The following is a 24,505-nucleotide window of genomic DNA, read 5'->3' as shown; positions in this document are numbered from 1 at the left end:
GCTTCTGGGTAGCTCCAGCATTCCCAAGTTTAACACTGTTGCACTTGATTAGAAAATCTAACACTGGCTTAGACATTCTGGACTCTCAGGAAGGGCTCCAGCATCTGGCATCTCTCAACTATTTTCCAGTATGAGAAGTCTACTCATGAAGAACTTAAGCCCATGAAATTTTTTTTTTCTTGCAGATGGGCCAAGAAGTGAGGAACTCTGGAAAAATATGAATCACTTTTAAGGCAGTCTACAGTGTTATATGAAGTTTGTTCTAACCTAGTTCTACCATCTTAGGGTACTCAATTTTACTAGATAGAGCAGCAGGAAGAGTAGCAGCAAATGTGGTCCCAAGGTAAGATCTGGAAGTTGGGTGGGATCTAGAAGGGATATGAAGACCTCAAGCCTCAAGCAGGGAGCTGATAGAATACCTTGATTCTGCAGTCCTAAGCCGTTTCCAGCTCAGCCTTGCACTCTGGTGTTGGGCAAAATCCCATGGCGGCAGAATAATTGGAGCTTTGCACACCTTGGCATCTTTACCATTTGGGGGGGGGGAGTCCTAGTTCCCTAGAAGGTTGGTAGTTACAAGCCATTTCACTTCTGGTCTCAAAGCACTGAACAAGAATGTGTGCACTGTGTTGTGAGCCTTCGATTCGGAGCTATATTGGCTTCTCAGTGCTTGGTTCTACTTTCTATAATTCTCTTCCTCCCAAGGGCAGTGTTGGCTAGGAGCTTGGGAAAGGAAAGGTTGTGGATTTTGTGGGGTTTTTTTTTTTGTTTTGTTTTTGTTTTCCAGTTGTTTTCTGCTCAGTTTTCAAAACTGCCCTCACAGAGACGTTTTTATAAGTGTGTATGCATGCATGCGTTCTAACCACAGATGTGCATACTCCTTGATACACACATGAAATTGTTGTTGTTGGGCTGTGGTCATGTGACAACTGGTAAGAATTTTCAGAGGCTCTGGGACTACATGCCATGTATGCAGTCCTTAGAGTGCGGGATAGTATTCCATTCCATCATTCAACATGGTGAGACTTGGTTCATTGCCCCACAGTTGGGCCTTGCTGGGTGAAATTAAAGGCAGACTGGCTGGGTGCTAAAGATCCCTGGTGTGGAGAGGCCATTTCATCGAGCAGCAGACTGTGAAATCAATACCAGAGGGATGCGGGTTCCGGCGCTGGGAAATCTTTGATAACAGCTGTCTTTCCTCAGCCATGGTTATATCCGCGAAGGTCTTTCCGGCTGTGTTCTTGGGCCTCCGGGTCCCGACATGCACAGCCATCTTGTAAATCACAGGACATAGGAAAAGGAGTGACCTGCAGAGAGCGGAACAGGAATGAATGAGATTGTTTGTTCTAATTTCCAGACTGGCGGTAAGAGCAACGGGATGGCCACTAGATTTGAGAACGAGATTCAAGTCGTAGTTCTAGGTTTGATAGCACTAAAAAGACTTTCTCCATAGCATCAAGGCTGTCATCATTGCAGGTTACCTGCGGTGGAACTCTGTAAGGCAATGGACATTTTAGATAATAAAATACCAATTCTGATTCTATTTTACAGCTATAGCAACTGCTCTTTTATCAATGATGAAGTTAAAACCAAGAAAGGGATGTTATTTCCTCAAAGTTAGTGATCCATCTGGTATTTAAAGTAAGACAAGCTCTGTACCTTGGTAAGAACTGACTCAGCTACATAGGCTGAGCAACATGGATAAAAATCATAATGAGTACTGAAACAGTTAAGTTTCAGTTGTTAAGATAATTATTGTTAAGATAATTCTACATAATTTAAACACAGGGAACTTCCCAGAAAATCATACTCCAACCAAGGACTATTCGTGGAGATGACCTGGAACCCCTGCACAGGTGTAGCCCATGGCAGTTCAGTGTCCAAGTGGGTTACATAGTAATGGGAAGAGGGACTGCCTCTGACATAATCTGATTGGCCTGCTTGTTGATCACCTCCCCCTGAGGGAGGAGCAGCCTTATCAGGCCACAGTAGAGGACAATGCAGCCACTTTTGATGAGAACTGATAGACTAAGATCAGAAAGGAGAGGAGAACCTCCCCTATCAGTGGACTTGGGGAGTGGCATGCATGCAGAAAGGGGAGGGAGGGTGGGATCGGGAGGGGAGGAGGGAGGGGCTTATGGAGGATACAAAATGAATAAAGTGTAATTAATAAAAAAAAAAAACAAAAAAAAAAGAAATACTTGTAAAGAAAAGATGGAGAGTAGTTGAATATATGTGTTAGGTTCCATAGTTTGCTAAAGTAAACAACCGAAGAGGGCCCATGAATAACTTTCTGTAAGTGTTTGACTTTGAGTGAGGTTGTTTCCCAGATTTCAGAATGAGTAATAGAGGATGATTAAGTTATAAATACCAGCTATGGCCATGTTACCAGTTTGTAGAAACAGAAATTGTAACATACATGAGCATTTATGTGGTATTTTGTTAAGAACATGTTTGTTAAGAACATGTTTGGGGGAATACAAAATGAATAAAGTGTAATTAATAAAAAATTAAAAATAATAATAATAATAATAAAAAGATAATTCTACAGTGGGATATCTAACAAGTAAAACTACTGTGATGAACAAATTAAAATAAAAGATGTGAACATATGTTTCAAATGAACAAATTTCTTTACACATACTGTTAATTTTGGTTTGGGGAGGCAAAAATTAATTGAAAAGAATGCATAAAATAGTTTACATGACCTTGGATGGGGCCTGAAATCCTGAGTAAGGAGCATTTTACATAAAAGTTTTGAATCAAATTTGTTGGGAGGATGTTTTTTGGAAACAGACTTTAGCATGAGGAAAAGAAAAAGGCCAAAGTTCCATTTCCAGTCTATCCTTTCATGTGTTCTGTGACCTTGGGCTGGCTGGCCTTTTTAGAAAGTGGTAGGAAAAGCACAACAGAGAAAGTGTCTTCCCCATCCGGCACATGATCCATCTTTCCAAAGACTGCAGCGCACTCCCTGCTGGAGTCCCAGCCTGACCTACGCACGTCGATTGCACCGTGTTGCATCATGACATTTGCTTGTAACGTCCCAGAGGGTCCCCCATCTGCGCAAATGGATTTAATGACCTCATTCGCCTCCTGCTTAAGCAGGGCCTCAGAGTGCTCACACCGCCACTGAGCGCATCTTTCTCTCCCTCGTTATTATGTACTTGTGGACTAATTTTATCTCCTCACTTGCCTCTCTTCTTTCTCACCTCTTTAACTATCATCTTATCTCCATCGTGAAATTTGTAACAATTTAAATATCTTATCTGCTTTAAAAACCTTTATTTAAAATTTAAAAAATTTAAAAACCTTATCTGCTTTCTCACTTCTCTCAGGGTTAACCTTGAACATGTGGCAATTCCTGGAGTCTCAGTTAAGTCATTCATTCAATATGCACAGTGGAAGTACCTCCTTATGTCTTCTGACACTGTGATGAAGGATAAATGAAATTACTCATGAAAAATGCCTAGGACAATGCTTGTAAACTAAGTGTCCATTTATGCAGGCATGTATTCATGTACACACACTGAAAACACATTGATACATCTCCCACCAATTCTTTGATACTGTAATAAAGATAGGGTCAGTCTTGTTCATTATTGTTTTTTTTCTTTTCTTTTCTTTTCTTAGATCCTAACCCACAGAACCAGTAAGTTGTTATTTAATTTATGCCTCCTGAGCAGCTCTCTGCATCGCTAAGACATCGCTTTGTTTTACTTTTCAGTTGACAGGCACTTGCTGCCATGGTAGTCAATTTCAGTCTTTTCCCACTGAGCACATATCTTTTCATTTCCACTTGCTTTTTCTTCTTCAGGACACTTACACTCTAGCCTCCAAAAACTAGATGCTTTAAAATATTTTGAAGCATTCTATCTAGAATTCATTGTATTCTCTCTCAGACTTTTTTTCCACAGCCTCTTCCTCTTCAGTAGGAATATACAATATTAGAACTGGAAAAGATACAGAGAGAAATTCCTCTGTCCCAGGTGGAGAAACTCAGTAAAGACACAAGACAAACTCCAATAGCTGAGCTGGCGTGGAGAGCACCACTGGCAGCCCAAAAGCCTGGGCTGCATCTCCTTGCTTCATGCTCACTGAACAGTTTGGGGAAATTCCTTCTCTGTCATGGCTCATAGTTTCAACAGATTAAAACTGTAACAGTATTTCACGTCATGTGTTTGTAAGGATCAAACATGAGGAAACACACAGAATCTCCAGGACATGGCCCAACACAGGGTATGTTCCATGAGGGATTAAATGTGCTGACTCAGCCTTCTCTCTCACACACATTTTTTTCCCAGACTCTGTTGCCTTCTTCCCACCTCCAGACTTTGTCCTCAGCTTGTCCATCCCCTGCCCAGCTCTTCCTCCAGGGCTTGCTCAAATCCTGCCCTTAACACCCTCCAGTTACCTCTAATGTCTTTTCTATATGCTCTTTGTAACTCTTTCCCATTGAACTCTGTGTTTCAATGGGGCAACCTCACATCTGTGTCCCGCACAGCTGAGTATCTGGCAAACTCTTAGAAGAAAATCCCAAAGACCCACCTAAATGTAAGGACTGACATCATCTGAGCACTACATGGTTCTGAGACCTCACCTGTGTCTTTTCTCCCTCACCTCTGTAGTATATTCACTTACAGATTTTTCACATATTCCAAATACTGTCTTATTTTTTAGCCATCAACTCTCCCGCTTCCTCCGTCCTCCTTTTCCTTGGTCTTAGGATATTACTATTGCACTCTTCCTGCACAGAATTGCTTCTCACTTGTGCATCTGCTCAGTATGGGAAGAAGGAGGGGCTAGTGTTGAACGTACTCGTTGCTAAGTGATAGCCCTGAAGGGGCCCATCAGTAGATGAGCACATGGATGCATAAGCAGATAATTAGCACAAGCCACGGAGGCCCTGATCTTGGACCTGCTTTCTGACAATTTCCGATGTATAACTTCCCCTCTCTGAACTTAAGTTTCCAGATTTATGATCTAACATCAAATATGGTTGAAAAATATTCTTCACTATGGAAAAATAGGAAAGCACAATGCTGTCTAGGAAAAAAAGTTAGAGAATATAGCTTGTGTTTGTGCGTGTGTGTGTGTGTGTGTGTGTGCAGGCCTGCATGCATTCCTGCATTCGTGTATGCATGCATGTGCATGTGTGTCAATGAAATCAGCTCCTCTCCAAACCAGCTCTTAGATGTTGTCCCTTGCGGTGAACCTAGCGTAGAGCTACTCTCAACCTGCATTATCTCATTCAGTGCTTCCCAGAACCCCTAATAAGGTAGTTATTCTTACTATGCCTGTCTTATACCTTAGAGGAAACTAAGATGCAAAGAAGTGAGTCACTAGCTGGCAGCTGGCCAAGGACAGGTATCTGTGTTTACCTTTATTTCTCAGTGCCACCCTCACTGCCAAATAAGCAAGAACAGATGGCAAGGTCATCTCAATGCAGAGAAAGAAATCTAGGCACAGGGACAATAATCACAGACTGTTATACTAATAACTATAAGCCTGATTTCCAGTTTCTGAATTCCTACTAGATTCCCTTCTATGTGGCCACCCGGATGATTCATGGAGATAACCTAGAACCCCTGCACAGATGTAGCGCATGGCAGTTCAGTGTCCAAGTGGGTTCCATAGTAATGGGAACAGGGACTGTCTCTGACATGAACTGAGAGGCCTGCTCTTTGATCACCTCCCCCTGAGAGGAGAGCAGCCTTACCAGGACACAGAGGAAGATAATGCAGCCACTTCTGATGAGTCCTGATAGACTAGGATCAGAAGGAAGGGGAGGAGGAGGACCTCCCCTATCAGTGGACTGGGGGAGGGGCATGGGTGGAGATAGGTGAGGGAGGGTGGGATCAAGAGGGGAGGAAAGAGGGAGCTACAGGAGGAATGCAAAGTGAATAAATTATAATTAATAAAAATTAAAATTAAAAAAAGAAAATGCGCCACACAGCATGGTGACCAGATCATATTTGAAGATTCCCAGTAACCACATAACTATGCTGTTTTGTGCCAGGCTCTGTTCACAGGACTGGATCAATGAGTCAAGGAAAGATTCTCCCCCTTTTCTTCTTGGCTAGTGCATAGTACGAAGGCCTGTGTTTCTCTATAAGGGTCTTCTGCCCATGCTAACCGTTCCATCCATGGATACAAATGCTTAGGAATGCAGCTTGCTCAAATGTACCACAAACCTCTGGCTGTAGATCTTGATTTTGGCTTGGAGACAGACATGTGCTCTATTCTGACTCATACTCAACAGGGAAGCAACTTCAGTGTGTGAAACAAGAGATGTCCTGTGTTGGCAGTCTGAAAGCTTTAGTTCTGCCAACCCTGTGCAATGGCCCCTTGACCAATCACTGTCTCTCCCTGAATCTCATGGGCTGTACATTGTACATATGAACAGTTAACAAACCCAGCAGAGGAAGCCAGGACACACACAAACAACGTTTCTTGGGAGCAGGAAGTATACAGCACCTGGTAGAGTGCAATCAAGACAGAGTAGAGTCTTCAAGTTTGGGTAAAGTTTGATGAATAATGTACGTAGGTACAGTGAAGAAATGTACTGGTAGATGGAGAAGAATAACTTAGGTTTGAACTCTTGCCCTGCAACTGACTTAAGGTACCATCTCAAGCAAATCACTTCCTTTTCTGAGCTTCAGTTTTTCTTTCAATAAAATGTAGGAAATAATAATTGTATTAGGGACAATTACTGTCCAAAAAGTATGAAATCCAGGAAACAAAACATTCATTACAGTGTATTCCACAAAACATATGTTCATTAAATGATGGTGACAATGATCATAATGGTGTTGGCCATGGTGATGGTGATATTGGTCATGTCACTGCTGGTGTCAATAGTGACGTGGTGAAGAAGGTGGAGGGGATGGTATTGATAACACTGACAGTGAGGGTGAAGGGAACATTTTGAGACAGGGTAATTGGTTTCCCTCATAGGAACAAATTGAAAGAGTCTTTTTTTCATGTCTGATCCACATGAAAATGTCACAGTTAACCTTGAATGGGAGCCAGAGCACTTTGGATATCTGCTCATCAGGCATGAAAGGGTTGGGCTGCTCTGCTTGGCTAGCTGCTTGTTTTCTGCTACTAATCCTTTCAGTTTGGCATCTACACCTTGTATTCTAGGCAGCATTTCTGCTTCCTCTACGCTGGGGCAGTACTTGCCATATTTCTGTTTCCCCATAACCTTTGGAGAATGATCAGACATTGGCTTAAGTTATAAAATCCTTGTTCTATGACAGGAGTCTACTGAGTGCATTTGAAAGACTCTAACTAGCAGTGTTTTCAACGCAAAGACTCATGACCAAACCTTTGGCAGAGTACAGGGAATCATAAGAAAGAAGGGGAGTTAGTCTAATGAGGAAAGGATAGGAGCTCCACAAGGACCAAATATATCTGGGCACAGGGTCTTTTCTGAGACTGACATGCAACCAAGGACCATGTATGAATGTAACCTAGAACCTCTGCTCAGATGTAGCCTATGTTAGCTCAGTAACCAATTGGTTTCCCATAGTGAGGGGAACAAGGACTATTTCTAACAGGAACTCAATGACTGGCTCTTTGGCCTCCCCACCCCCCAAGGGAGGAGCAGTCCTGTTAGGCCACAGAGGAGAGCTTTGCAGCCAGTCCTGAAGATACCTGATAAAACAGGATCAGATGAATGGGGAGGAGGTCCCCCCTAACAGTGGCCTTGGCAAGGGGCACGGTGGAGATGAGGGAGGGAGGGAGGGACAGGGAGGGAATGAGGGATCGGGACACGGCTGGGATAGAGTTAATAAAATGTAACTGATAAGAAAAAATAAAAAATAAAATGTTAAAAAATAAAATAAAATAAAATCCTTGTTCCTCTAGGCTACTTTCTTTTTCCTCTATGCTCTGATCTGGCTCTGTAAAGGTTGATGTGACTTCCTCCACATTTCCCTAATTGTTATCTGAGTCATGGTGTAGTCTGTGCTCTCTACCAAAAATGCTCCTTTCTCCTTTACCCAGGTTCTTGCTCCTTTCTTAAACCTTTCACCTAAGGCCTTATAGATGTGGTATATTTCATCTGCTGTGTAACCTATTCTAGGAATCTTTGTTAACACCCCTCATTTTCTATGTAATTCTCACCAAGATGTACTCTAAGTATTGATGTTATCCTCAAGATAATCCTAGTGTGGTTGAACACAGCCCACTGTTGCACAGGCTTGTCACAGTATCTCTCCCGTAGCAAAGAGTATCATTACTTCACTCATTGCAGAAAGATTAGTTTGTGGGTATTGAAGACCTACTGTGGGAAACGTTGAGGTACACTGAAATTTGGAATGCACCAATGAGCAAAACGAGGTGCACTAAATATCCTCCAGATATGGTCGCCCTGCAGGTATTGCCTTTACTCAGCTGTGTGATCCTACATACGAATGTGCTTCTGAGAGTCTCTTCTTATACTGTATATCCTCTGAGCTTACTAACCTTGAAGTTACTACTGGTTGACAAGAAACCAGACACATCCTCAGACATCCAGATATCAAGACATAGGAACACATGATGAGTATGCCCTGCCTGAAGTACACAAGATAATTACTCCATACTACAGAGCCCAACACCTGAGACTCTTCAATCAGTCTCTCACCAGCTATCTGAAACATGAAAACAGGGTAAAGCTTTAGCATATTGAACATGGTAAGGGAATTTCTCTTCTTACTTTCTAGTCCTAACATATGCTTACTTAGAATAAAATTATTAAATTAATTTACTAAAATTGCTATGTTTTATTATGAAAAGTGAGAACAACCATCATAGACAGCTGTGCTGAATTTGTGGCTTGTAGTTCCAACAAAAATAACACGCCAGCATCTTAAGAAGCAGAGACTTCCCTGCTCCTTCCTGCCTGCCTCACACTGCAGGCAGGTGTCTGGGTGTGAAGTTGGAGAGTACTGCCACCAATGTTACCATATAGCTTTTGTATGACAACCTGGCCCAAGATATTCATACAAGGTTGACATGGGCAAGGCCTGGTATACAGACAGACAGAGGAGGAAGAATGGAAGGAATACACACACAGCCGTTCTACAAGGTGGCTGTGGGGAAGAGCTGGTGTCTATGTAGACAGAGGAGGAAGAAGACATCACACTGTGCTAGGTAACTGGAAAGCCCTAGTTCCTGGAAGTCTACTTAACCATTGGCCTAGAGTGTACAGATATGTACAAAGCAAGACTGATGCAAGGAAAAACACAGGATGCTTTGACAAGTTACAAGCTCATTGAAAAATGGTCTTAAAGGTTAAAGGCTAGTGACATGTTTATCGAATACCATAGATTTGTATCTGAGATCTGAGAGCTACCAATTGGATGACATTAGATTTTCTAAGTCTGAGTTTCATTAACATCTACAACAGAGCTACTGTACTGAGAAGTGAAATGACAAGGAAAAGTAGTTAACACTATGTGTGACAGAGCCAACTGTCAATAAATGTCTTTCCAGAAGTAGGGGATCCTAATCCCAAATACCTCTGGTCATCTTGTACTCATATTTGACTTCACGAGTTTGTTCTCCCCCTCAGCAGACAGTTCTGCAAACACTATGTGCAGAGATTCCCAACACAATCCTACAAATGTGTAGGAAGTGCTCAGCAGGCTCATTCATGTGTTTGCAGCAGCCTTGCTTTATGAATGAGTTTCTGAGTACCAGACTCGGTGCCCAGTGAAAGGGAATCTCCCATGATAGAGGTCAAGGGTAGGGTGAGAATGAAAGACATAGCAAATAAGGTCAGGAACTCTAAATCAAGAAAGCCTCTCCTTTCCAGTGATAGGTTTCTTACTGGGCAAGTTGGAGACAGAAAAAGAACTTACCCTGTCCTATTTATCACCCCCAAGCTGGGCATCCTGGGATGTCAGGGGATAGCCAGGCAACACTGCTTCTGGGATAGCTGCCTTCATCTGACACAGGGAGGGTTCCCACCCAAGTTCCCAGCAGCCTTGGCTCCAACCTAGACTCGTAGGACCATGCCCAGGTGCACTGAGGACAAGGCCCTATTCACAGGTACTCTTACTCTGTGAGGCTCAGTCCTATGCAGAAAAACCTGTGAGTCACACAGAACTGGATTTGAACCTGAACTTTGCCAATCATTGTTCAAGTGAACATGGGCAAGCCTCATAATTATTTGGAGCCCGTGTTAGTTGTCTGTTCAATACGAGTAATAATATTGACCTGTCAGAGTTGGCATGAGGATTAAAAGTGTCTTAACTCAATAATTAATATTTACAAAATAAATACAGAAGAAGGGAAGGGCAGTGTAGATGAAGGAAATACAGGGTAATCTATAGAGAATTCTCAATTTTCAGAAAAAGAAGAGTCAAGGAGAAGGTCTGGCACATAAGGTTATTTACTTACTTATTTGTTGTCCTTGTTTTTTGTTTGTTTGTGTTTTGTTTTCCTGCCTTTCATCCTCTACAAACTAGTCTACTGTAGAAAGTCACAAGGTATATAGAAAAGATGCTTCAAGAACTTGAAGCTTAAAGCTTATTTAGATGGTACACTGGGCAATTTGAATGGAAAGACACATGATGTTAATTCAAGATACTTTCCCTCTTCTCTCTAGAATCTGTACTTCGACAGATGTTACATACATATAATGCTGCCACAGATGTCCTGAGAGTCCTTTGACCTCTCTAATTCATCTCTTAAGTCACATAATCCCATCCTTCTATTCCCACTTCTTAGAGTTAAATAACATACATCCTCAGGTAATCTTCCTCCCTGAAGTACCACATCATTCATTCACTGCATCTTTAACAAAGGCAACTGGATGCACTGTCACTAGCTCATGGCTGTCATTAGGCACCCTCGCAGGCAAGTCTCACAAGTGTAGGAGCTGTAGCCACTTGGACCTACTGTAGGTACACAGTCTGGTCCGGAGAAGATGCTCAGTGGACAGTGGGTGCTCAGTGTCTCTGGGGGAAGAAAGCCTGGGTGCATATACACATGTATATGCAGATCTCACTTTGGGCCCTTAGTGAAGAAGCAGTGCTTATATCAGAGTCCTGCCATCTGAAGTTATTGCAGAGGTACCCAGCTCAGGGACAGAGACCCAAATGATGACTGATATTCACACACACACGCTCACACACACACGCTCACACAGATACAGGCGCCAACACACTCATACCCCATAAAAATTATGTAACAACTTTGAAGCTACATCTGAACTTCAGTCACATCACTTCATCTCCCCATACAGCATACTGTGAAAAGAAGAATACACCTAAGAAGGCACCCAAATAAACAGAGTTTTATAATGTTTTGGTTTATAAATTATAATAGTATAAAAATTTTTAGTCGTCACTAGTTTAACAACTTGTGAGGTCAGACAAGCTTGAAATTCTACAGAAATGTCTATTTAAAATAAAACTACATCCACCATTCATTTTCACAAAACCAAACTACTCTGTTTGGATAAAATATGAATTATAATTGGTTATATTCAGCAGGAAGTAGATAGCAAGAATCTTAAAAATGCTTATACCATCAATCCTAGTCATTTCAGTCCTAGAAATGTTTTTAAAGGAACAACTGAAGCTCTAAAAATACTTACATGCACAAAAAAAAACTGAAAATAACTCAAAAGCTCAAGACAAGAGTTAAAGAAAATCGTTACATAGCACAAATTCTGTGCACAATCAACTAATAAACAACAACATAGCAAAAAAGACACCTGAAAGTTTAGATCCTTTATATGTATGAAACTTCCTGTGCCAAGTAAACAGAAGTTAGATCCCAAACTGGCAATGAATTGATTTATAGAGATGTGCATAGCTTTATACTTACAAAATACATAAAATAAAATACATCAAAAAGAGAATGTTGTTTTATTCAGTGTTATAATGGCTGGTATGTTGCCCTCACCCACGCTCAGGCAGGAAATCACACGGAAAAACAAAGCAAGAAAGAAGAGGCTGGACTTGTTCAGAAGGGTTTCAACAGGCGAGGGAGGGATGGAAGGTTAGGAGTAAAAGTGACCAGAATTTATCATAAAATGTATGATACAGTCAAACAAAATATTTAAAATAAAACAACAATGATTTTCTTCAGGCTGCAAAAGAGTAAGTATATTTTTCTGTTTCTTTACAAAGAGTAAGATACATATTATTTTATTATTAGGATAAAATCATAAAGTGTATTAACAGGAAATTGCTTTTATTCTCTTATATTAAGCAGAAAACATGTAGCTTCAGTCTTTTAGCAAAAGTACAAAACCAAAACCACAAAGGGCCAGGCATTTTGTGAAAATACTGCCCACTTGGGACTGACTAGATTCCAGAGAAACCCAGCATTCTTATTTGTCAGCTATTAACAGTTCTCTGATTTGAATATGTGTTCATCCATCTCAGCAATGTGAGTCCTAAGCGTGTTTCTTTTTTTCTCTTTTCTTTTTTTTTAATTAATTACAGTTTATTCACTTTGTATCAGCTGTAGCCGCCTCCCAATCCCACCCTTCCTCTCTCTTCTCCTCCCTGTCCCTTCCCCAGCACCGATAGGCTAAGCATGTTTCTTAAAGCAACAAACCTTCTTAAGGTTTTTACAATATCAGAAGGCTTAGGTTGGCATCAGGAACCTTTGCCAACTGTCACAAGTCATCCCTCCTTAGGGCTTCGGTGTTCCATTAATGAAATGGGAAGATCGTGTGGGACAATCATCAAGCACTTAGCTATCTCTTTTCATGTTCTAGTGACTCAGTTCTCATTTCTTTATGCTGAAATATTTGAGGAAATCATCCCTTACAATGAAGGACCTTCTGCCTCAGACGGTAGATGGCTGAAAACACCAAAGAGTTTGGTACATTCATCACGTGAATGCTTTTCTGCTCAGGGTTCTCAGGTTTCACACCCCTCTCTAAACTGGAGCCTCAAATTCTGCTTTTAGGTCTTCTCAGGAAGCTAGCAGAGGTGGCCAATTTTGGGGTTGGCTAATGAACATCTATCTCATCTAATGCTCCTCTTTTAGTACAAATACTTAAGCCACTTGTGTGTATGTATCCTAATGCTGGAGGACGAAAATGACAACAAAAACCCTCTTCCTATATACAGACAAGGCCATTCATAGACTTCTAGTTCCACAGGCAGAAAAACAAAATAGATAATAAAGTCTTCAAAGTGTGTAGATGTCATGACTTTTCTTACCCGCTGATTTGGATTTATCACTTAGAATATACAGTCTCTCTAGGATTTACAAGCTAGTCACTTGGTTTAAATGTTCTTGCCCCCGTAATTCTTCTTTTTCTGCTACTAACCACTATGCAGGGCTTTCTCTGACCAGTCTGTTCTTAAAGTGCATTGCTCTTTTATTTATATGCTTCTATGCACAACACTCAACTTTGAAGACCACCTTTGCAAAGACCAGCTAGCTCTCAGTAAACGATAACAACTTTACTACTAACTAAAGGAATAAAAACTAGAGTGATAGTGAGCCTGAAGATAGAAGACTAACATAGCCATGACATTAAAAGAGACTGGTTCACAGGCTGGAGAGCTACAAAGGTGACAATATAAGAAGGGTAACATTGGCATACCTTTTTGGTCTTGACTGTGGAGGTGCAGCAGTCCCCACCATCATAGTTGCAGAAGGCTCGATTGTTGATGGCATCACAGTAATTGTCTCCCATGAATGGCTATGAAAGGGAAGAGAAGTGGGGGAAAGAGGCTTTGTTATTATCCTGGCATGAGAGCGAACTGCTCTTAGCCGTTCACTGGGTCCTCTGTGGTTGCCTGGCAGTCTCTCATCTTCTTGCAAACCTCCATCATCAGCCAACTTGGCTTCCAATCCCAATACCCCCTTGGGTAAGTTTTTATTTTTACCATTTACAAACATTTTTATGTGCCATATTTTCCCTGCTGGAATATGGTTATGCTGAGAAACATATTTTGTTGGCTGTAATATGAAAATTAAAACACAAAATATATCCTTTTTTTCTTTTTGAATTAGAAGGTACATTTTACTTTAAGACATGGGAAAATTTGCATTTCTGGCTGTGTATTTCTTTAATGAATTATACATAGACAAATTAGGAATCTGGATAAAAACTATCAGAATTACAAGCTTAAAAATGGAGGATTCATAGGGATTAGGCACCAGGACATGTGCATGAACAGTGGCCTTCCTAACAGGCCTACTCACTGTCTTAACCTTTTGCACGACTCTTCTTACTTTTTCTCTAAACATATGAGCTCATCATAACTATTCCCACTTCATAAGCCCAAACCCGGAAAGGTAGCATATCAAAGTGACCACATCAAAGCCACACTGGCAGAAAAAGAAAAGAATCATGATCTAAATTTTTTGTTTCCATCCTTCCCCAGTTGCCCTATCTATTCTAACCATATTCTCGTTCACACTAATTATTTTCCTCAATGAATTCTATGAACTTTGTGTTACTCCAAAACTGAAGGAAGGAAGACAGAGTAAAATCTTTGCTGATAGGAACCTAAGGATTTCATGAGTCTCTTTGATGTCTCTCTCATTCTCTCTTTCTCTGTCTGTCTGTCTCTCTCTCTCTCTCTCTCTCTCTCTCTCACACACACACACACACACAAGGTTCCCCACTGTAGTTGTCAACACAATATATTATGTGTTTATTTAGGTGCCTATGATGGTAGGGAACTATAAGCCCCCCAAAACATAAGCAGTGTTCAATTCATCTGTGTTTCCCAATCATGTAGAAGCCTGACTAAAGAGGATGGTATGAGAAAGATGTCACTTTTTTCCTAAGACTATCTTATCCTAGCACAATTCTCATGATTCACCTGTGACCACTGTTCCTTCCCATCCTGGCTGGCCCTGAGGAGAACTAAGTTCACACTAAATCTATTCTGTGCTGCATGACTTGCTTTTGCATATGTGCTCCCAAATTCTCATTCAACCTTTTTTGCCTGTACCTCTTTGTGCCAAATTTGTGTTTCATTATTTCTCATTTAGAATCTAGGATTTTAGTAAGATGGAGCTAAGAGTAAGTGCTGAGCTCTCTCTCTCTCTCTCTCTCTCTCTCTCTCTCTCACAGCTGTGAGTTGAGGAATGACTGCCTTGTAAGTTCTAGGCCAACACATTGTTACATTCATAGTCAATAACAAAGCACAACAACACATTGTTACATTCATAGTCAATAACAAAGCACAAGCCTTTTTCCATTTGAATTCTTCCTCATATAATATGTTGACAAATTAGTGAAGGTGAATCATAGTCCCTTTTTTAGAATGAATAAAACTGGGTTGGAAAATGAGTAGTTGGCTCCCTCCACGTGGTCTTTTCCCTAGGTATGTACCCTTTCCTGTAGCCACAGTCACCCTTCCATCCATCCACCTATCCATCCAGCTATCTGCTCTTCTATCTGTCAATCTGCCCTACCCGTCCAGTTCTTATACTCTGTGAATGAAAAGGTCTTTACTCAAATAGTCATGTATTGCTATGGTAGCAAAGCATTTGATCTTGCCTCAGGTTGCTCAGTGAAAATGGTCTAGAGGATGGGGATCGCAATCACACATAGGAGTTAATTAGGTGGGGCTAGAGAGAAAATTGTTAAAGATGAGTGGGAAAACTTGCCATGCGGAGATTCATCCCACATCCAGTTACTACTCTGAATAGGAATGCATTCACACAGACACACAAATCTATCCTTCAGGGTATCACTCAAAAACCACCTCCACCCACCCTTATACTGTTTCTAGCGGACCTTGAATGTTCTATGTTCCAACACCCTCTTGTACTCATTTTAGATACGGTTTGGTACATAACCTTAGATTTTCATCTTTGTCTTCTTTATTTTAACCGTTAAGTTTTCAACTGATCAGATGTGCATCTTCTGGATTTATACCCCAAACTTCCTATCAAAATGTCTCACAACTTAAACAAAAATTTCAAATCTATGGCCAATAAATATTTAGCAAAACGGTTAATGGAATGGAGGGTGTCGGGGGGACATAGGAGAGACAAAAGATATGACAGGTTGACTCTGTGACAGTAGACTTGAAACTGTGTATACCCAGAGCTTTGAATAGCGACTGACTGCATAATGCACTCAGAGGGCCTTTGAATAAATGAGCGTATAATTGACTTGGGCACAGTTTTGGTCACAAGGATGAGACTCAGAGGTCCTTTCTGCATTTTGACTTACTCTAGGTAATTGGTGCCTAATATCTCATTTCTGGTCCCAGAATATATTTCTTTTCTGAGCATCCTTTCATCCCCCGATAAGACACAGAGTTTTAGCTCTAAACTGAGAAAGGTAGAAGACTATGAGTGGTACCTGCAAGGGTAAAGGCGATAAGCATCACTGTCAGGGTTCAGTGCTCAGCAGTGAAAGAGGGTCTCTTGGTTTCTATGCTGAGTCAAAGAAGGGATCAAATTCTGCTGTCACACTAAAAGACCAGAGTGCCAGCTCAGCAAAATGAATGCCCAGGAAATGAAAGATGCCTTTTCCCCAAACACAACACTGTTTCAGGCATGAAAAGTACCAACAGTGGCAAGGCCATGGCCATATTTTCCCATCTGGATGAAGTTTGAAGGAATAGAAGTCTTTAAATAATACCATGATAGGTACATGGAAAGGATACATATAGAGTCACTAGCTGTAGGAGGAAGAAGTGTGTGGCCCCTATTGTCTTATAACACTTAGAGGAAATGGCTACGAGCAGGCAATGAGATGGAAGAGAAGAAAACGCAGCAGTCAGTAGACCTGTGCTCATGCTTCTACCCTGTGGCTATCATGCTGTACAAATGTATAGCAGTCTATCCTCTGACACTATTTTCCTGTTAATACAAAAATCAGGTAGAACTAGGTCATGTTAGAAATATTCACAGTTTGGGAATTCCATCAAAATATTCAGAAGACAGTTGCCTGGGCTGTTTTCCCATCTTTTAAAGAATGATTTGGTTTGGATGATTTCTTTAAAGAACATTTCTATTGCACACAGCTTTTTCTAGGGCATGACCTAGGTTCTCTACCTAAAATCTCCTTGGTGAACTATTGAGACCACAGAGCTCTGACAAGCATCTGAGAGTGGCTACGAGACTCTTTTCCATTCCATCTGAGAAGAATGGGCATGCATGATTCTTTCCATGCGTTTGTTAGAAACACTGGGTCGTATCTCAGGAAGTGACAAAGAGTGGACAAGGAATTGGATGCAGAGAAATGGCTTTGGTTTCCATGGAAGACTTTCCTCAAGAACACAGCTATGTAGACCCTATCAGAGGACAACTCTGACAGGCTACTCTTTGCAAGCTTGGCAGAGTGTCGTTCAGAGCATCAGGGGTTGGGACGCTCTGGTAGGGTGGGTCTTTTCTAGGGCCAGGCGTTCCCTCCATCTCTGCTCTGTCTGCTCCGTCCTTATTCCTGTACATCTTGTAGGCAGGGTAAATTTTGGGTCAAAGTTTTTGTGGTTGGGTTGGTGTTCCCAACCCTCTACTAGAAGAGTAATTTAGTTAGAGGATGTTCTCTTCAGTCTCTATGGTCTCCGCTACTAGGAGTCTCTACTTGAATCCTCCTCAAAACAGATGCTGAGACTCACAGCAAAATATTGGTCCATGCATAGGGAGTCCTGGGAAATAGTGGAAGGAAAGAGAAAAGGAACCAGAAGTGACAGTAGCTCCACAAGAAAAACAACAGAGCCAGCTAACCAGGGCTCAGAGGGATTTGCAGAGACTGAAGCATCAACCAAGGACCATGCATGAACTGGACCTAGGCCCCCAAAAAAGACATAGCAGATGAGCAGCTTAGGCTTCATGTGGGTCTTCTAGTAAGTGCAGTGGGGACTGCATCAGACATGGGCTCACTTGCTAGTTCTTAGCTCACTTTCCCCTGGCAGGACGGCCTTGTCAGGCCACAGGGGAAGAGGACACACTCAGTCCTGATGCAACTTGGTGAGCTGGGGTGGATAGAAAAGGGAGTTCCCCTTTTCTCAGGAAAAGGGGAGAGGGGGAGAGAATGGGGAGAGGGTGGCACTGGGAGAGGAAGAAGGAAAGGGCTACCAAGGTATAAAGTGAATTTACAAAAAGAACACAGCTGCATCCCAAGAACCTGCCTGCTGATGCCATCTCTAAACTGTCACTTATCTACAGAGCTGGCTCTCCATAATTCCAGGGCCACGGAATGGCTGAACTGTGAAGTAGACGACTTTGAGCATCAGAAAGGATCCTCCATTTAAATGCAACCATTCAGTCAAAGTGGCCAGATTATTTCTGGGACTGAAGGAATAGTAAGTAACTAAGATATGGAGACAAACAGAATTCATCTGGAAGCAATAGTTACTAGTGAAATGGAAATTAAAAAAGAAAAAAAAAAGATGACCTCAAGTGGTACTACAATAGTTAAATGTTAAATAGCAATTTAAATGCCTATCATATTATTTATGTTACATTAATATAGCTTCTGTCCCTTATTTGCTTGTATACATAGGTACATATGGCAGGGACAAGTACATATAAGCGCATGTGTATGAAAACCTGGTCTTGATGTCAGGTAATTTCTTCAATTCCTTTCTATCTTTTTTTTTTTCCAGTCAGAGTCCCTTATTAAACCTCAATCTCACTGTAATGTATAGCTGTGCTGGCTGGTTAGGGAGCTTCAAGGATGCTCCTGGATCTACCTCCCTGAGGCTAAAATTACAAGTATATACCACAATGTTTATTTTGTTTCTGTTGTTGTTGTTTTGTTTTGTTTTATGTGAGTTCTGGATCTGAACTCATGTGCTCACGCTGGCATATCTATTCCATTTCTGATTGACCATCTTCCTATCTCTTGTATTCCAATAATATTTGGAATGTAGGTTTTGGGTGTAGGTTTTGCAGAAAGCAAGCCTGGCTCTGACTCCCAGCACTGTTACATACTGACTTTACTTTCTGAGTATGTTTCTTCACATCTCTATATTCTGATTCTATCCTCTGTAGTGTATAATAATACTTCATTCCTAGCTGCTGCACCAACGCGCGCAGGCGCAGCTTAATATGCCTGGTAAATTGTAACCATCAAAATCAAAACAAAGCTGGAAGTACTTCTTCCAAGCTGAGCCAGCTCATCCTGTGACTCACCTCACAGCCTTTGACACAGTGGATCAGAGCAGGACGCGGGTACCACTGGAGGCCAGCAGTGCAGACGATCCTCTGCAGACAGATGGAGAGGGGGAATCAGGTGGGTTTGGGATGGGTAGGAACCAACTTTCTTTTGGCAGCACATTAAATCACTTCACCTCTTTTGGACTAGTTAAGTCTTAATCTCACCATGGTATTTACATGAAGAGGTTGTCCAGGTACTTGCAACAACAGGAGTTCTAAGATTATAATAATATTTGTGTTCAGCATAGGTGTTATGGTTCTTTATTTCCCTGTCAGGAATGAGGGTTGAGGCAGAGCAGAATTGTGAGGAAGGAAACAGGAGTAGAAAAGCATTTCAGAAAACTGTTGTGTGACCTTGGACTCATTGGTAGAGTGGAGGACAAAGTAGGTGGAGAAAGACTTTGTGTGTGTGTGTGTGTGTGTGTGTGTGTGTGTGCATGCACACAAGTGCAAGCGCATTTGTGGCTAGATGAGAGAAAAGTAAAGGGCAAGGCTTTGCCCAATACAAGTTTCTTCTCCCAGTACAAGCTGAAGATCATTTTTATCAGAACCTTGTAGTACCATATTCAGAAGACAGATTCATCAGCCCTGTTTTGAATGCTAATAAATCTGGATATCTGAAGGCAGGGCTGTGTGTCTGCATCAGAAGAGCAAGTGTCTCCGATGATGCTAATGCATCGCACCCCTGCCTGAGAGCAGTGGAGCTAGTGGAAGAACGAGAGGACCTTTGCTGTGGAGCTTCAGAACGTCAAAGAACTCTCTCGCTACCATGTTCTGCTAACGTGGCGTGAGCCGCTGGTGACTCCCTAAAGCTGCGCACACTTTTGTTTCTCAGAGGATTAGTTCTTCTACACTGAAGAAATATTCTTTCCTGTGTTAACACATGTATAGTCTTTAACCATGACCTGAACGTCTCAGACATCTCACTTCCTCCAGACAGAGCACACACATACGCACATGCAAATGGTGTGTTGTTTCAGTACTAATAATTACTTCATCATAATCACTTTAGGAATTATCTTATTTATTTCTTGCTCCCGTGCTGTGAAGTAGGCATTACTCTTGTGTCATACCAGTGTAAACTCCCTAAGCTCCATAGCTGTTAAGTGGGGAAACCAGGATTTGAAATCACCAATTGTTCCAGAAATGGTTTAAGTTAACTTATTACATAAAATTCAATGTGACAATGTTTCTTAACATAGATGAACAATGAAAGCTACGGAAAACAAAAAACGTGACATAATATCCAGAATGGAATAATCATAAAAACCCTAAACCCCTCCCTTTTAAGTTGCCCACTGAGGCTTCTCTTTTCATGTTGCATTACAATTGCTTCTTTAAGAAAATGAAGTAGCATATGCTTGGTTATGCAGCAAGAGGTAGCTCTGACCAGGACCAGCCATTGAAGTATGGAAGTCTATGTCTGGGCAGGGACTGCTCGGCTGGCTGAGTGCCAGTTGATTTATTTAATTAAGAAATGAACAGTCACAAGGGCCAGAAAGTGGGAAATGCATGTGACCATCCTATTCTCTCCCCGAGGGCAGACTTATGTGGGAGCCAAAGTGTAATTAGTTTCTTGGCAAGCTTTAAACAGAGGAAGTCACGTGGCCCCAGTCTAAAACTAAGCAGGGTGACTTTCTTCTCTGCTCTACAGTACTTCAGGTTCATAGATTGGATCCCTTTGCCTGGAACAGTGCCTGGCACTCATAGATTACCCGATAAATATATTTGTTTAGTTTGGTTTTTAATTAAAGAATGGATCCATCTCAAAGTAGAGATCATTATATCCAATGGACAATAATTTCTTTACTCGTCTTCCTTACTTCTTGGGTGTCAGAAGAATATCAGAGATGTCAGTCACAGTGTCTAACTGGTATAGAGTCCATTAAAATTGATATTTTGCACGTAGAGCATAAGGTACCTATGATCTAGCCCCATGGCGGCTCTGTTGATATGTGAAGTCATAGTATTTGCACCACCCATCTCATCTTTGAGAAAGGGTCTCACTCTGCAGCCCAAGCTGACTGAAATGTGAAACATTCCTGCCTCAATTTGTGAGTACTGGTATTACAGATCCATACTGTAGTGCCCAGGGCAACCACAGAATCTGAAATAATACATTTATGACTATGATTTAAACTTGAACTGCATTTTGCACATTTTATACATTTTATAAAATGTATGTGAAATGTGTCCTGAAAATGTCATAGGTTTGTATGATGACACGTTGAGATGGACAAATATTAAGAATGGCTTCTTGGATGAAGCTCTGAAGCTTCTTGAGCATGGTTCCAGGTTTCAGATATCTCTGTCTTCTTCAGAGCCACACATGGAGTCCAACTGAAGAACATTTGGAGGGATGTCAGTACACACCACATCCTTTTCCTTCTTTGTTTCCCAGTCATGGGGCCAAAGTGGACAAGCCCACATGCCTTGCTTCTCTGAGGGCCTTTAATAAAACTTTCCTCAATGAGCCCAAGAGTTTGTTCACAGCCAAAATCCAGAGGCATTTAGTATTTAGTAAAGGTTCAAGAAAGGATCCAGTAGAGACTTAATACCCAAGCTGCCCTCCTTATTGGAGATCTAATTTCGTCCTCCTGTAAGAGTGTATTGGTGTGGTTGCACAAGATTCTGTCAGTTGAGGTTTATCTGACATGAGTTCAGAAAAGGGACTTTTGTACTATCTGCATAACCTATTTATCTTTCCAAGTATTTGGACTTTCCACTGATGCTCAAGGCTTCACACCCCACCTGTTTGCCACAGGGACCCTCTGTGTGCTGGAGAAACCAAGAAAGGGAACTGGCAGTGAGAGCCGAAGGAGAGGGCAGGCTGTGTGCCCCATGAACTGGGAGAGCCTGTGGGGCCCCTCAAATGTCAGCCTTGTTTTTAAAGTCAACGAAAAATCTGGCACAACCAGAGTTATTCATATAAGGTCTTGCTAGATGGCTTTCATTTCCTCTTTGGGGATGGAGGAAGATTGGCCAGTCTTTTCTTCATGACTGCAATTGCCATCATCACAACACATGCAGAACTAGAAAAGCCACCAGCAAAAGGTTGTGTGTCAGATGATGGGATTTTAGATCTTATTTGAGTCATAAAGGATCTAACATAATCGGGACTGTTGGGAGGTTGTAAAAAACTTTGGAGGCAAGGATCTGAGGAAGTAGAAGCAAGGACATTACAGGGAGGAGTCTGTATTTTGTCCCGGACTCCCTCCTGTTTCTCTTTGTCTCCTGTATGCTATAAGGTAAGCAGCTTTGAAGTGCATATCCTCTCCATGATATTCTACTTCATAGCACAAGGGTTCCAGAAGCTCTGTGGTCAAGTTGCCATGGACTAAAGACTGTGAAGCTGTGAGCAAAAATAAATACTTATTCCTATAAGTTTACTCAAGTGTTTTTTTTTTTTCCACAGTGGTAAAAAATGAACAACACAACTAACCACCATCATTAGTATTAATATTCATCCTCACAGGATTAGTACCACCATCACCATTATTGATTGCCACCAAAATATTAATGGTGTCTAGCAACTCAGTGAATACCACCGCCACTACCACCATCGTCATCCTAGTCCACAGCACAAAACCCGTTCTGAAATGAACATATTGCCCGTTTCCAGAGTCAAAATAAGGGTTTTCTCACAGTCATGGTACAGCATGAGTACTTTGAACATGTTCATTTCTGGCAGCCCTAGCAAGGGGTGCTATGTACTGGAGACCTTCCTCCTGATGGGGGAGAATCTTCCATAATTCTAGATATACAGTCTGGAATAGGCTTTCTCGTTGAAACATCGTAAGGCAGCAGTTCCCAGGCTACACAAGCCACAGAAACGTTTGCTTTGGCATACTAGTAGTTTAGAAAGTAGAAATTAGTTGCCAATATGAAAAGCAGAGAGAGAAAGAGAAAGAGATTTTAACATGAACAAAACTCCAGGTTTATTATGCACAGACACACATGCGTGGACACTGGAAAAGGTGGCCACATGAAACCACATTTCTACATTGCTATCTTTGACGGAACAAACTCTAAACTGCAAATGGCTCGTTTTAAAAACAATGTCCATGTTGAGGGTAGAGGTGCTGGTGAGATGATTAGTGAATCAAATGTTTGCTATGAGAAACTGACAACCTGAAAACAATCCTCAGAACCCATGTTAAGGTGGAAGGAGAGAACATGCTTCATAAAGTTGTTTTCTGACTTTCACAAACCCGTACTGGAACAAACATATATCATGCACATGATTATAACAATGATGTTTTTCATACTTTCCTACAATTACTAGCATTTCTTAAAGCAATTCCAGTACCAAGCTAGAGACATTTTGTTTTCTCACGGGTTTGTACCACCTCATTTGTTTTTTCAGTTACAAGAAGAGTCTACCATACTCATGTCCCTGAGGAGTTTACCACATATTTGTGACAAGGGTTATTGAAAAGAGGTTAACATACTAAAATAAAATGGACAGTCCCTTTGTTAATAGCAGTAAAATGTACTCATGAATGAAACTCATATGACATATGCTTTATGATGCCAACTATATGATGTTTAAAATAAGTACCATTAGCCAAGAGTGATAAATATCTAAGCACTGGTAGCCTTGGTGATAGAGGCAACATTTGGTAAGAGTATGGATGGTCTCCTGGCTATATGAAAAGTTTCTCATTCAGATATAATAGTGGTTCCATGAGCACATACAAGCATAAGAACTTACCAAGATTTGTGCTTAATAGTAGCATAGAGATTTCATACCAAGGAAAATGAGGGCACTTTCACTACACCAATGAAGTTTTCTCTTCAGTTGGGCCGTGTGCATAGGAGTATCTCTTGCTGTTTTTTCAATCTTTCTGAGTTTCTGAAATGTTTCTAATGCAGTCCAGCTACAAAAACTAGTATGTTTTGTGTGTAAAAAAAGATCTTCCACAGAATATGCAATATGAAGATGGTAAGTTGTATTAATTATTTTCCTCCTGTCACGACAAAGTTCTTAACAGAAGTAAACTTATGGGGCTATTTACTATTCACTGTAGTTATGGGATCCATGACATCCAGAGAGCCACAGATGTTCATGTCTTTCAAACTTGGTGTTCAGTGATAAGCACTGAGAACCCTTGATCTTACCCAGTAGGAGTGTTCGCACCAGAGATATAGGCAGATGTCATAAAGCAGAGCTCGTACGTTTGTGTGTGCATGTGTGCGTGCCAGTGAAGGGACCTTCTTATTACGTTCTTGCTAGCACGTCCTTGCAAGCAGTCAATACATGCCTTGCCTTGTTGTTATTCTACATTCCATAGAGACTGCAGGGGTGGTTACAATAAATTGCCACTTGGATGGGGTCCTTTTCTGGGATTTCATTTCCTCTACTCTGTGTGTGTGTGTGTGTGTGTGTGTGTGTGTGTGTGTGTGTGTGTGT

General features: G+C 41.4%; 1 protein-coding gene across 1 annotated transcript in view; it reads right to left on the bottom strand.

The window, feature by feature from the left end:
- Nucleotides 1–1,159: 1,159 nt before the first annotated feature.
- Nucleotides 1,160–24,505, bottom strand: part of Pappa (pappalysin 1) — a 266,143-nt gene continuing 242,797 nt past the window's right edge. Inside the window, exons 21-23 of the mRNA XM_055611618.1 lie at nt 19,069–19,140; nt 13,562–13,660; nt 1,160–1,304 (exon numbers count right to left, since the gene is read on the bottom strand). Coding sequence (XP_055467593.1) covers nt 1,197–1,304; nt 13,562–13,660; nt 19,069–19,140 — 279 coding nt within the window. The 3' untranslated portion in view covers nt 1,160–1,196. The remainder of the gene's footprint in view (nt 1,305–13,561; nt 13,661–19,068; nt 19,141–24,505) is intronic.

Source organism: Psammomys obesus, unplaced genomic scaffold (genome assembly GCF_907164565.1).
Source record: "Psammomys obesus unplaced genomic scaffold, mPsaObe1.curated_primary_1811, whole genome shotgun sequence".
Classification (NCBI taxonomy): domain Eukaryota; kingdom Metazoa; phylum Chordata; class Mammalia; order Rodentia; family Muridae; genus Psammomys; species Psammomys obesus.
The sequence above is the reverse complement of the archived record's forward strand: the minus strand, read 5'-3'. Positions and strand labels throughout refer to the sequence as shown.